General features: G+C 40.6%; 1 protein-coding gene across 1 annotated transcript in view; it reads right to left on the reverse strand.

The window, feature by feature from the left end:
• STAC (SH3 and cysteine rich domain) overlaps positions 1 to 12,794 on the reverse strand; it is a 72,620-nt gene that overhangs the window by 23,943 nt on the left and 35,883 nt on the right. Inside the window, exons 4-6 of the mRNA XM_030943998.1 lie at positions 4,569 to 4,669; positions 2,339 to 2,420; positions 784 to 899 (exon numbers count right to left, since the gene is read on the reverse strand). Of these exons, the coding sequence (XP_030799858.1) occupies positions 784 to 899; positions 2,339 to 2,420; positions 4,569 to 4,669 (299 nt within the window). The remainder of the gene's footprint in view (positions 1 to 783; positions 900 to 2,338; positions 2,421 to 4,568; positions 4,670 to 12,794) is intronic.

Here is a 12,794-nt window from a genome sequence, read left to right on the forward strand (position 1 = left end):
GATCCCAATCTTAGGATAAGGAAGAAATTGGTAATTTTTACTGCTGAACAAGGTATGGATATAGCAAAGGCATGGCCACGGAAACTATCACTTCCCTTGCTCTCTACCTCTTCTGCCATAGTCCTTAAGACAGTGACTTTTATGATTGGAGGGGGTGAATGACAAACATTAAGGCTAAACCCTCCCTGTCTGGATAGAACAACCTTATCACACCTGGCTGTGTTTGGGGTTTGGAGAGAGAAGTCCCAGTCTGTAATGCCTCCCTCACGATTCTGCACTGGACAGGGGTGGAGGTCCCAGTCCCTTGCTTTGTTGCAGTAGCAGTGTCTTAATTTTGTCTGGGCTTGTACTGGGATTGTGTACTTTTAAATCTAGGTTCTGAGGACTCCAACTCATCGTTATCACTTGTATGAAGGGCAAATGGCCACCATCAACAACAGACACTATGCATCTCCTCCAGCCTGACAGTTCAATATCTCAGTTACACTTCTATATGGATATGCAAAATAAAAAGATTAACATTTCCTTTTCCAATCTGATAAAAAACAGTTTACTAATTTAATTAGTACTTTTTCTCTTTTTCTCGAGTCATCTAAAAGATACATAAAACATGAATTTGCAAAAATAACAAATTTTCGGGTCCTTATATGAAGCTGAGAGTAAGATTTTAAGGTTTTTTTACAGTTTGAAATATAAGTTTTGTGAACTCTGACACAATCTCATGTGAATGATTACCTGTTGCTCCTACAGAAAGAAAATGGAAGAAAGATGTGGGATACTTACAGAGTTTCTGTTGGGAGAGTCAGACCCACTTCCAGAACTTCCCTTTTTGGTTTTCTGGGCTAAGGAAGTCCCAAAGCGGAGAGTTTCATACACAGGGTCAACCTTATTTCCACAGGCTGCAACAGAAGGAGTAAACATGCATCAGTCAATCAATAACTTGAGGATATTTCTGGTCATGTTCCTGCTTAACTTGGGGCAACACATGCCCCTACCAAGAGGTTGAGCTGTATGCTTAGAAACAATTTGAGAGACCATGCTGATAAAAAGTGAGTGTTGAACTGAATGGAATGCTATGAATTTTCTGCTGCCTCTCTATTCCCATAAAGATCATCCTCCTCTCATCCTGGCTCTTCCATGCTCGGCCATTGCCTTGTCTCTCTTCTCCTGCCATTCTCCTTCCCTAATCATCACCGGCACTACCTATGTGGTGGTAAAGAAGACAAAGTACCAGGAGGTTCTAATCCATGTTTGTGCCTACCAGTGACTTCTTGCATTGCTCTCAACAGTGGCTTTCCCTCATAGCTAGCCACAAAAATAATCTCCCATGGAAGAGTAATGGATGTCTTTGCTGGGAACAAGCAAATCCAGTTCAAACTCTCTTCTACATCATGCATTCTTAGACCTCAACTTCCCTTGTGACACAAAGCTGTGGGCATGTAGAAAATGGTACATTTGTAGAGCTATGCACAAAGAGGGAAATTTTAGCCAAAGTACTGAGAAAGTGCAACAGATTTTGGATTTTGATTGGAGGAAAGCACACCTAAGTTTTTTAGCCAGAGTTTATTTGAAATGTTTCTATTACTTCTGATAAAAATGATGGGTGTTTTCGAGAAAGAGAAACTTAGATGAACTCATTGTAATTAATTTTTTTTTAACTGATGACACTAAGAATGCAAATGTCATCAGACAAGTAGTTTTAAGTGGACTGCTTAGTTTTAGCTTTGATTTTTTTGCACTTCCAGGTCTGCCTGGTTAGAGTACTGGTGGGGAAAAATATTTTCCAGAATAAACTTAACTTCTCCATTTCAAAATGTTTCTTTTCAGAAATTTGGTATTATAGTGAGGAGCAAGTGGTCTTTCAAGTACTCAGACAATGTGCAGACATGATCAATAAGGAAATATATGAGGAATGTCAAAAATATGGATGAAAAAGGCCAGGAACCTAGCAGCATCCCTCAAAAGCTGGACCAGTGATTTGAATGCCCCCTGCTATTTTGATCTCCCTGTCTTTTATCCATTTTGTCACAGTTCAGACCCTCATTTCAATATTTCAGCATTTCTTCATTTCTAAGATCTCAGGTAGTTGTTATGATAAGCAGGGTAATTGCTAAGAGGTATGCATACAGGGTTTTGAGTGAAACACACAATGAACACACCCTCTCCTCTTCCAGCTTTGTATCTTTGAAGTGGTCCTTTCCTGAGGTGGCAGAGGGCCATCCAGTCACTGAAAGGAGCTGGATGGCTGCTGAGGATAAAGAACATGGCTGGAATTCTGCCGCTGCTGTTGCAGAGCATTGCCAAGGGAAGACTGAAGGGAAAAGCAGTCAAAACCTACCAATAGGCATCACTTCTTTGATGCAGCCAAACTGTTCATGAATGAGTAGTGGTGAGCTGTAGTACCGCCGAAATCCCTTTGGCTGGAGAGAGAAAAAGCAAAAATGAGTGAAGTGCATTGCTTGCCTTGATTGATGAAGTAGAAATAGCCTCAGCTCTTTGGTTAATGGTGGAACATTGTGGTGAGGCTGGAAATTTGCCTCCTGTTGTTCAGTCACTGTGAGGTTTAGAGATCAGATGTTTATTTAATTTTTTGCCAAGAAAAAACCTAATTTCCTATATTTGTGTGGAAGGAGGAGCTCATTTTCAGCTCTCTTTTTTCTTTTGTCTTACACAAAAGCAAAACTAATTAACTGCAGTAGAAGTGCTGAATCATTAGAGGTTCTGGGAAGTTTCCCTCTCCCTATCTTCTTATATAATGTGAATTTGCATTGTATTTTATTTGTTAAACATGTGACTGTCCTTCCCCACCCTAACTGCAAATCCTCATGCTCCCACATACACATATGTGAAACGCAAGGAATTTAGAACCTTCCTACAGGTTTTTCTAAGGTTTTGTGCTGACTGACTGCAGCTTCCACTGCCTTTTTTTTTTCTTTTGTCTTGTAAGGTCAAGATGCTGTCTAAGCTGTTATCAGATATTCCCACAGTGTCAATGTGTAGAAAAATGCACCGTTAAAACTCAAGCTATATCATTAAAGAATACCATAATATGGCAAATAATGGTGCTTATACCGCTCTAAAAAATGTATCTCAATTCAGGCAAATTCTTAGTACTCAAAATGAATGTCTTCAAGACATTGGAATTTCACAAATGGTCTCTCCAATTTCTAATGTCTGCAGGCTGTGAGAACTTCTAGTCACAGTGAGAAGTGAGGAAGATTTGAAGAGATGTGTATATTTTCCATATCCTCTGTTCAGTGTACATCAAAACCTGATAGACCACTAGTTCTTCAGGTAATGAGCTGCAGAAAGGACTGAAAAAGACTGAGGTGACTGATTGTCTTGGAGTTTTAGAGGAATAAATTCCAGATTCTTCAGACTTTGTCTGCACCCAAGCTAGATTCAGAGCATCAGCATGAGCTCACAAAACTCCTGCGACTTTGCTGACAACTCCTGATGTAAATATGGTCTCTCTTTTTTTTTGTTTTTGTAAACTAGTAACCACAAGAGCTGAGGCTGGAATGAAGACATGCATGAATGAATGAACATGGGACAATATTTGCCTTATCCAGGGCTTGTCATTCAGCTCTTCACAGACCAACTTCCTATACCAGAATGCCTCATATTACAACTATGATTATGGTTTAGACACATGAAGACTTGACTTGGGGATGTAAACAACAATAGCTTTCAGTGAGCACTCTTGGACAGAAAAGATCTTTCCAGTGAAAGGTGGGGTTTGTAGCACTTTTGAAGTCAGTGCTTGCATTTTCCCATCACTTAACACAGTAAAACTGTTTGGTTTTAGCTCTGTTGTCTTCAAGTCACAACAAATCTGAGAACATCTGAAACGTAAATCTATGTATTATTCACTTTCCATATTCCAATTGGTATTTTTCCAAGTTCTTTTTCCAAAAGTAACCAAAAGGAACCTTACTCCTGTAATAGTCAACAAGGTGGGTTAGAATTGTCTCAGACAGTGTACTGCCATTGCCAATCATGAGATTTTGCTGCTCAGAAGGCAACACAAGCACTAAAGTCCTGTGTCCTTAAAGGGGCAGGCTCTTCCCAGCCCCTCCTGCTGAGAGATTGCTTCAAACTCTGTTGTGTCTTACTGTGAAATATTCCTTGGTTTTCTTTTTAAGGTGAATTATGTTTTTTATTCAAGCCCTAACTGTGGAGAGAACAATAAAATATAATTTGAAGGATTTTTCATTTGTTAAACCCTACTGAAATACTATGATTAATTTATAGCATTCTTTGAGAGGTTTACACTAGAGCAAGCATGTTGAAATCAAAGTAATTAATTTTGTTAGCTAGCTAAATTTGTATTCTGTAACTGTACTTTCACATTCACAAAGCAGACTGGATTTGTGCCTTGGTTTTGTCTGTATCCTTGTGCAGCAGCAATTGCCCAAATTGACAACAGGGCACCACCTGGCTTCGCTTTTCCCACCTCAGTAAAGCGACCTGGTGTGGGTTCTGTTAATGCAGCAGCTAAATGCACACCTGGGGTTCAGGCACACAAAAATAGCTCCAGCACAAGCTGCCCCGGGCTGCTCACTTACCAGCTTGCCCATGCACCGCTGCTGTCCGATACTGTCGGCACACTTGTGGTGGATGCTCATCTTGCACGCCTTACAGCGCAGTCCGTGCTTAGCGTTCATCCCTGTGAAACGCACAGCAGAGATTGAATTAGACAAAATCAATAGTTTCCATCCATTTAAACAAGTGACCCGAAAGAGCTGATGGGGTCAGTTGCAGTAGAGCAAATACCGGCAGCATTCTTTGCCTTACCTGCTTTTAAATTCGTAGACTCATTTTCTTTACAGCCTCTCCATTTTAGGCATTTGTCCCCCAGGCTCTTTCCCAGGCTGTTGCTGCCTTTAGATTTATATTGAATTATGCTCTGCTGTATGATAATCTGGCCAACAGTATCTCTGCCTCATGAACACCAAGCAAAATCCCTTTGTTATTTTAAAAGGTCTTGGCATGGCTAGGCATGGCTGAGGGAGCCACTGAAGGAGCATCCGGGCTTTGGAGCAACTCTGGGGAGCTGGGCCATCAGTGGAGGGCCAGGTTTTGTGGGTGAGAGGTAGCTCCAGGCACATGTGAGAGGGTTAACCCATCTCCTTTGCCATTTCCCACCCACAGGCAAACACATCCCTGTTTGTGTGGTTTCTTTTTCCTGCGTGGTTGCTCTGGATTAGTGTGCTGTGAGGATTTTTTCAGTCATAGTTTCTTTTCAACTACACATGCTCAAAACAATACAGACAATTGCTCCCAGGGACTGCTGCTCTCACCATCCTGGGCCAGTGCTCAGAGGGTGCAGGAGGGGCTCCCTGCCTGTCCCTGAGTGGGGCAGTGAGGGTGCTACAAGTTTGACCATACTCTCCTCCCTTGTCAGCAGAAAAGTTATGTGTCACAGGTAGGGGAGCTACAGCAGAAATTTGGCTTTAAAGAAGCAGAATTCTCCCACTAGGCCAAATGTAGTTCTGTATTAGCTTCAGTGAGGACCTACTCTTAAATGATGGACCCAAGTCTGCTTGCTTCCAGGCAGCAACAGTCACTTTTATTCATACAACCATAACACTTCCTAAACTATGCAGAAGCAGTGATGCTGCAGCAACTCTTTTATCCCCTACAGGACTGTGTAAATGAAATGAGTAAACAACATATCTGTTCATTTTATCTACTGTGAGAGTCAGTATGAAATGAGGTAATAAAAAACCCTAAAAACTCTTGACATTTTAACCAGCCCTCATTAGCCAGACATGATAAATATTAGTCAGAAGGATCCTGCATCTGAAAGTACTCATTGAGCTCATTGGTTATGTACATGCTGCCAGTTTCATTCAGTGAAGTGCTACCTCAGAAAGAAGCACTTCAGGGAAGGTTTCATCAAACTGTTGCCAAAACCCAAGCCTTCCACTTGCGGAGGAAGAGGTGTCTGAAGTGGCCACTTGCAAGCCAGGTAAGGCAGGCTGAGGTAGCCACGGGTTGTTGCAGTGAGCCAGGCTCAGATGTTTCACCTGTGTGCTTCCTTTAGGACAGGGAACCACGATCCTCCCCACCTTCCTATAGAACCTGCTGGAGTGATAGGGACTGAACAGGGTTGAGTGTGGGGTGTGCCCCAGGGACTTCAAGGAAGTGGGGTCAGTGCCGGCTCCCCACTTGTTGCCCCTTTTAGCCACCTTTCAGTGTGTGCAGACATCCTTTCTATCCTCTTTTTCTGAGGTCTTTTTTCCTAGCAAACACAGGATTTCTTAGAAGAACACATGCCTGTTTATTTGTTTCTTTTTCCTGCATGGTTGCACTTGGATTAGTGTGCTGTGAAGATTTTTTTCAGTTATAGTTTTTTTTCAATTACTCATGCCCAAACCAATATTGACTTCTGTGGCTTTGTGCTTTTATTACTGATGATGAAATGCTGAATCACCCTTCCTGGTGATCAACAATTGGCACTGAGAAAAGAGTAGTTCCCTCACAGTTTTCATTATATTTATAGGACAGAATGAGAAAAGGAAAATGACATCACAGTTGGCCTATGCAACACGTCAGTGCTTACACCAGATCTAATTCTCCTTTCATGCTGCTCTGCACCAAGGTACTCCTAAGATTTTGCTGTGAAGAGGCAGACAGTCTCACAGTCCTTCCTGCTGACTATGTTATGCTTTTCCAGCCATTTTAATGTTAACTTTACAAGGTGGATGTTGGTCCTTACATGTTATAAGCATGTGATCACAGAAGACACACATTTGTCAAAACAACTGTGTGCCCAAATGATGTGCAAAATGAATGTGATGGATCTGAGTTGCTTTCAAAAATCAAACCCCAACTCTTTCAGAACAGGAGTCTGTGGTCATGTGAAAATGAGTAAGACAATTACAAAAGAACAATACTGTATTTCCATTGCTGAGTGCCATATTTTTGTATCTGAGTAGCTAAGTAGTGGCTTCAAAGGGAGGAAAAGTATTTCTGTCACACACTTGAGTCTACAAGAAGGCTTTGTAAATCAAAATGAAATCCCTGTAACTACCAAAAGCTCCAATCTTCAACCCACTTTCAGTTCTAACTACTTGGTTTACAGTGGGGCTAGCTTGGAAAAACCTTCCCTGCATCTCCCTGCCTCCCACTGAGGAATAACTACGGAGATTGGAGAAGAATCATTTATGATGTACTTATGCCCAACCACCATATCTCAAGCTCTGAAAATGGCATTTCTACAAGAAAATTTTTTTTTTTTCCCACAGAACAATTCTTTCTTCAGTTTCTCTTCCCCATTACACTAAATCACTCAGAGAACTATGGCTAAGCTGATTCAAAAGTAGTGCACGCCAGGAATCAGATAACTACATACTGGCAGTGTACCTGACCCAAAAGTTTCTGAGATTCAGAAATGAGGCACAATCACAGCTCACATTACAGATAACAGATTGCATTCAGTACAGGTGTAAATGAGACCAGAGTTTGACTCATTGCCTCAATTTCTGGCTTCCTATTTATGCACACTTATTGACCATGCAGATGCCTGTATGGGGCAGGTTTTAGGAAACATCTGGTATTTTAAAGTAGTGAAAAAGCAGGCAGAACACAGATCTTGCAAGGATGTTATTTAAAGCTGAGTGAGTACAGGGAGAGTTCCACAGTCATGCACCAGTATAAGAGAGATATTTCATTATGCCTAAAGTAGTGGCACAGGATATAGCAATGTGTTGAAGCATTGTTTCCCAAGAAATTCCCCTGGAAATCATAAGAAAGTTAAGAATTTGGTCTGAACATACATTAAATACTAGAAAATAAGTAGTATTAATGACTCATAAAAGTAAAAAAAAAAAAAAATTGACAATGACAAAGATAGGAACAATAATAGCAATAGCTACAACAACACAATAGAGACTATCTGAGGATAATTTTCCTTTGTTGCCAGAGGGTACCAGGCCTTGTTTGAAGTTGAAAGCCTCTCTGTGGCGTGCTTATTCCCACTGCGTTAATCTTTCTGTGGATTGAAGCACAGGGCAGGGGAAGGGTAAGGAGAGGGTTCACATTTGAGCTGGTTACAGCACTGTCTGGAAGGTGCAGTGTTCCAATTAGTGAAGTCTCAGACACTAACACAATCTCCTCAGGGGCATGTGCTGAACACACACTGATGATCTGCAAAGCTGACCATCGCTGCCTAGGTTGATTCCTGTCCCCCTAAATAGCTGATGGCTTGATTGCAGCCTACTGTTTATTCCCAGCAGCAGATATTCCCCTATACCAACATTAAAGCAAAGCTGGAAGCTACTGATGCTCACATACAGTAGTCACTGCTTATCTTAATCCACCTGGAATAATTTCAGTCAGTGGTGGATCAGAAATATAGGAACTAAAGGCTTAGCAATTAAGCTCCACTTGGAGTAACCTAACTAGTTTTTTCTCTGGTTTTCACTCAAAAGGGGAGTAAACTAACAGCTTTGATAGCTTTGCTATTACCTTCAAAAAGTAATCATCCCTCCTATCTTTTTCTCCAAAAACCCTTACTAAGGTTACTTAAGCTGGTTGGTAAATACTGAGCAGGACAGAACAAAGTCCTGCTCAGTTGCTTTTTGGTTGCTGTCTGGGGATGTAATTTTCACTATTTTTATTCAAGGCACACTACTTCATTCACCAAACAGAGCAGACAGTGTTTGATGAATGGGCAGTTCTATTCGACATTTATTTTTTACTTTCCTCAGTCAGTGTGTGTCTTTAAGCATCATCTCTTGAATCCCATGTTAGCCTTATTCCAAATACAAAGTGATTAACAGCCTCATGAGTTTTCTTATGGGCTCACTGTCTTTGTCCCTTGCCAATACTTGTATGAGATGGCTCTCATTTAGGCGAACAAGGGGTAAAACTGTCAGAGGTTGCACTAATATTATTCTGGCCCAGATGCTGGTGTTTAAGTTACAAAAATTGCAAACTCTAAAAGTGGTGGTTTAGAATGGAAATTACTAGACACGTTTACCTGACTTATAGTGTCCATGAACACTTAACGTGTCCTCTTTGGTGATTGAAGCAGTGTCTATATAGTTATGAAATTCATACAGAGAAAAAAACACACAGACATTAGAATAAATGTCCTCTGTGTCCTATACATTAATGTATCAACTATCTCCAAGTCTATACAGGCTAGTACTCCTTTTTCAAAGGCAAAACTGACAAAAGAAACAGTATTTCACTGGAAAAAAAGAGAACATTTCAGGCCAGAATACTGAGTAGGTCTTAAATAAACTTACAAATGAGGTTCTGCCCAGTAATTTTCTTCAGATATCAGCTAATGTATCCAGGCACCTAGGTCTGGAAGGATGCATTGTTTTGAGAAGCAGGTCATGTTTAATAACACCTCACTAGAAATACTCTGTGACTGGGTCAGCTCCCATTTGAACATCTAAACCAGAGGCTGGGTTTTCCAGAACAGTCATGGAAAATTGAATCTTAAACTGTTCTGATAATATGACCTTAAATACCACTAAAAGGACACACTGCATCACTTTTATAAATTTAAATCTTTTTTGGAGAAAGCCTAAATGGAAACAGAACACCTCAATATAGGTGAATGGAAATATTTGTAGGCAGAGAAAGACAGAGGGAACAGGGCAGAATTTGATTCCAACTCTTTTTTTCTGTGTTTCCTTACAAAAGCAGTTTAGTAACTACTGTGCATTTCAGGAAAGTCACATTTTTCCTAAGGAATGCAAATGAGAATCTGCATGCACACAAACAAAGGGAAACTGTGTCATCCCCTTGGCCAGCACAGCTATGGCCACAGCACTGCTGGCTGATGCTTTTTGCCTGTTGCTCCAAGTCTCAACATAAGATTAATAACTGGAGAGGGAGAACGAGCCCTGCAGCCTAGAGAAATTTCAAAGAAAACTGCAGATGTTGGTAACAACATGATGTTATACTGGCTGTATAAACATAACTATAGTAGGCACTTACGCCAAAGTGGGGAGAAAAACAGAAAGGAGAGGATAAAAACGTTCAGGTCTGTAAGAGAGAGAGAGAGGAAGGGAAAGAGACACAGAGAGACTGTCACCTCCAGCTAATCTAGCTATGACTCAACCACTATTTTTTTATTATTCCAGCTGAGAGGAACATACCGCTCAGAAATTGTTTTGATTTAAAACATTAAAAAATAAATATATTTTAAATTAACATCATTTCCATAGATCTCAACTTCTGCTGTGGGAGGCTGATAAAAATAATGAGTGTCTTGCCCCTTTCTCCCTAAATGCATTTACAGTTGTCACCAGAAAGCTTCGTCCATGCCAAAGTTTATGGGAAACGGAGAATTTTAAGCAAGCTGGGCCAGTATTGCAGCAGTGAAGGGTTTAGGAAGTCACCTTAAAAAGAGGAAATCCCCGAAATGGGACTGGTGCCTCTGCAGTTATCGCTAAGCCTTTGTGCACTCTATTCTCATCCCCCCTTCTTAGATTTTAATTAACTGGTTTTGAGTAAAACTCTGATGCTGAAAGAGACCACTATTTTTAAAAATTCCTCTATAGCAGCTTCCTGCCCCTGTGGCTGGCTGCTGCTGGACAAGATCTTCTCCTTCTCCTGCTCTATCTTCAGTCAAGAGCTGTGGGGAGATCAGAAAATGGCATTTTCTACATGAGATATCCAGATCTTTAAAGTTAAAAACCTTGAGCCTAATTCATCCAAGCCGCTAGGTTGGTTTGTAAGAATGAGCTGGGAAGTCCTTTTCTCATCCTTCCTCAGCCTCAGCCTCCCCGACTGCCTCCTGCCATCTTGGGAACTATGCTCTGTCCTACTACCTGGTACCTTTCTGATTATTTTTTTAACTGATGCTGCCCTATCACTTTCCCATGCTGGCATTTTGGAGAGTACAGAGGCGCAGATCCTCACCTGTTCATCAGGTGAGATGGGACAGGACAGATCAAAGCCTGAACACAGATTTCCCCAGTCACCCTACAGGGCTGAACACTGGAAGTCATTGCTGCCAGATAACATAATTGAGAATTTAAATTGATGGACACAGAGTTACTCTTTAGTAATGGCATATTTTTCTTTTTAAGTTGTGGGTTAGATTTTTTTTACAGTTAAATCTGCCAGCTGAAAAAGTACAGGGCTTTGGGCACGTTAAATTTATAATTTATTGGGATGAGGCACGTTGTGCAGGGATGTCCGACCATATGAGAGGAGGAACTTCTGAACCTGGGAGCAAGCTGCCAGGTCTTGACCTGATGTCTTGACTGCCTGAAGTGTCCTGTTCCCACGAGTTTACCTTGTGCCACTCTAAACCAAACAGGGTGTGTAGAGAAGCTGGAGCTTGTATATTTATGTTCTGTAGAGTAGGACTTGATATCCAATCATGGTACCTATCCTTTCAAATGAATAAATTTTAGATTATATCTCATTGAGAGGTGTGGGTCCATTTGAGTGCCTACCCCAGTTTCTCCATAACAATATCCAATGTTTAAATAGCAAGAAAAGTTGCCTTATGTAGGCAGGCTACATAACAGTGCATAAAATTAGAATTGACTTCCTAGTGGCATAGTTTTCTTTAGAAATGACATGCTGGGAAAAAAGTGAGGCAGTAATAGGCAGGTTTTTCTGCAAGACGGTTATAGAGAGGAAAAATATCCCTGCTAAAATACAGCCTTTTAAAAATTTGGCCATAAGAATTTTTTTTTAAAATGCATTTTTCACATATTCAGCAGTGTTGCTATAAAAGTTTATCCCTGAAAGGAAATATCCACCTCCGCACTTCCTAAAATATCATCTCAGGTTTTTGATCATCTAAATGTTAATTAGGATGCTGGAACACCATGGTAAATAAACCAACAGCTATTATTGAAAGAAAAAGTCCCTGTCCCCTAAACATGCTAAATCATGTCTAACGTTCTGTGCTCTGAACAAACTGGCACTGATTTATCGTTACCTACTTTTCGAGATAATTTTCAAGATTGATGAACCTGTGCTTATAGGTCCTTGAACTGAGCTGCTTTGCTGAAAAGGAAAACATTTCAGAGAGGGCAGGCATAAACTTGACTGTGTGAGGGGATGGTGGTAAAACTAAACAGGACAAGGGAACATGGAGAAATTAAGCTTGGTGAGTTTTTCAAATGAGGACAAGCAGAGATGAATGGCTGATCTTGGTCTCAGTAGTATTAGTAAACACAGCATCTTAAGTAACCCTTCCTGAGGTGAAGATGATGAAAGTCAGATTTCAAACAAGATCTACATTTTGACAGGCTCAGGTTATTCACACCTGTGTTCTTACATGTTTGGAAATGAAAAGTAATCAATTGCAGCCTTTTTTTTTCCTGTGTTTTGAATGCTTTGAAAAAGTAATTGAATTTTGTAAGGCTGCTCACATGTGCCAAAACCTTTATCTTCCAAGGGCCTTGTACCATTACAGAGGAGCTGGAAAACAGAAACCAGAAATCTGAACAAAAAACTATGATGTAAGAGGAAGACCAGAACCATGAGCTTGCTGAAAATGTGGGAAAAGAATTACAGAACAAAAGAACAGTGTGTCCTCATCAAAGGGATTTGATGTCCTCTCTTCTCTGCTGATGGATTTTTAACACAGCCTGTTGCTTATGTGTCTCCATTGTCATCAGTGGGCTTGAAATGAGACATGCTATTTGCCAGAAGATCAGGAAAATCAATTAGAACTATAAAATGTTTAGTTCCCATTACATATATATATATATTATATATACATATATATGTGGTTGTTCACTGGCCTTCTGCTGTTTCAGACTTACTGAGGGTTTGGGCTTTCCTCCTGCACTAAAACCACT

This window comes from Camarhynchus parvulus, chromosome 2 (genome assembly GCF_901933205.1).
Source record: "Camarhynchus parvulus chromosome 2, STF_HiC, whole genome shotgun sequence".
NCBI lineage: Eukaryota > Metazoa > Chordata > Aves > Passeriformes > Thraupidae > Camarhynchus > Camarhynchus parvulus.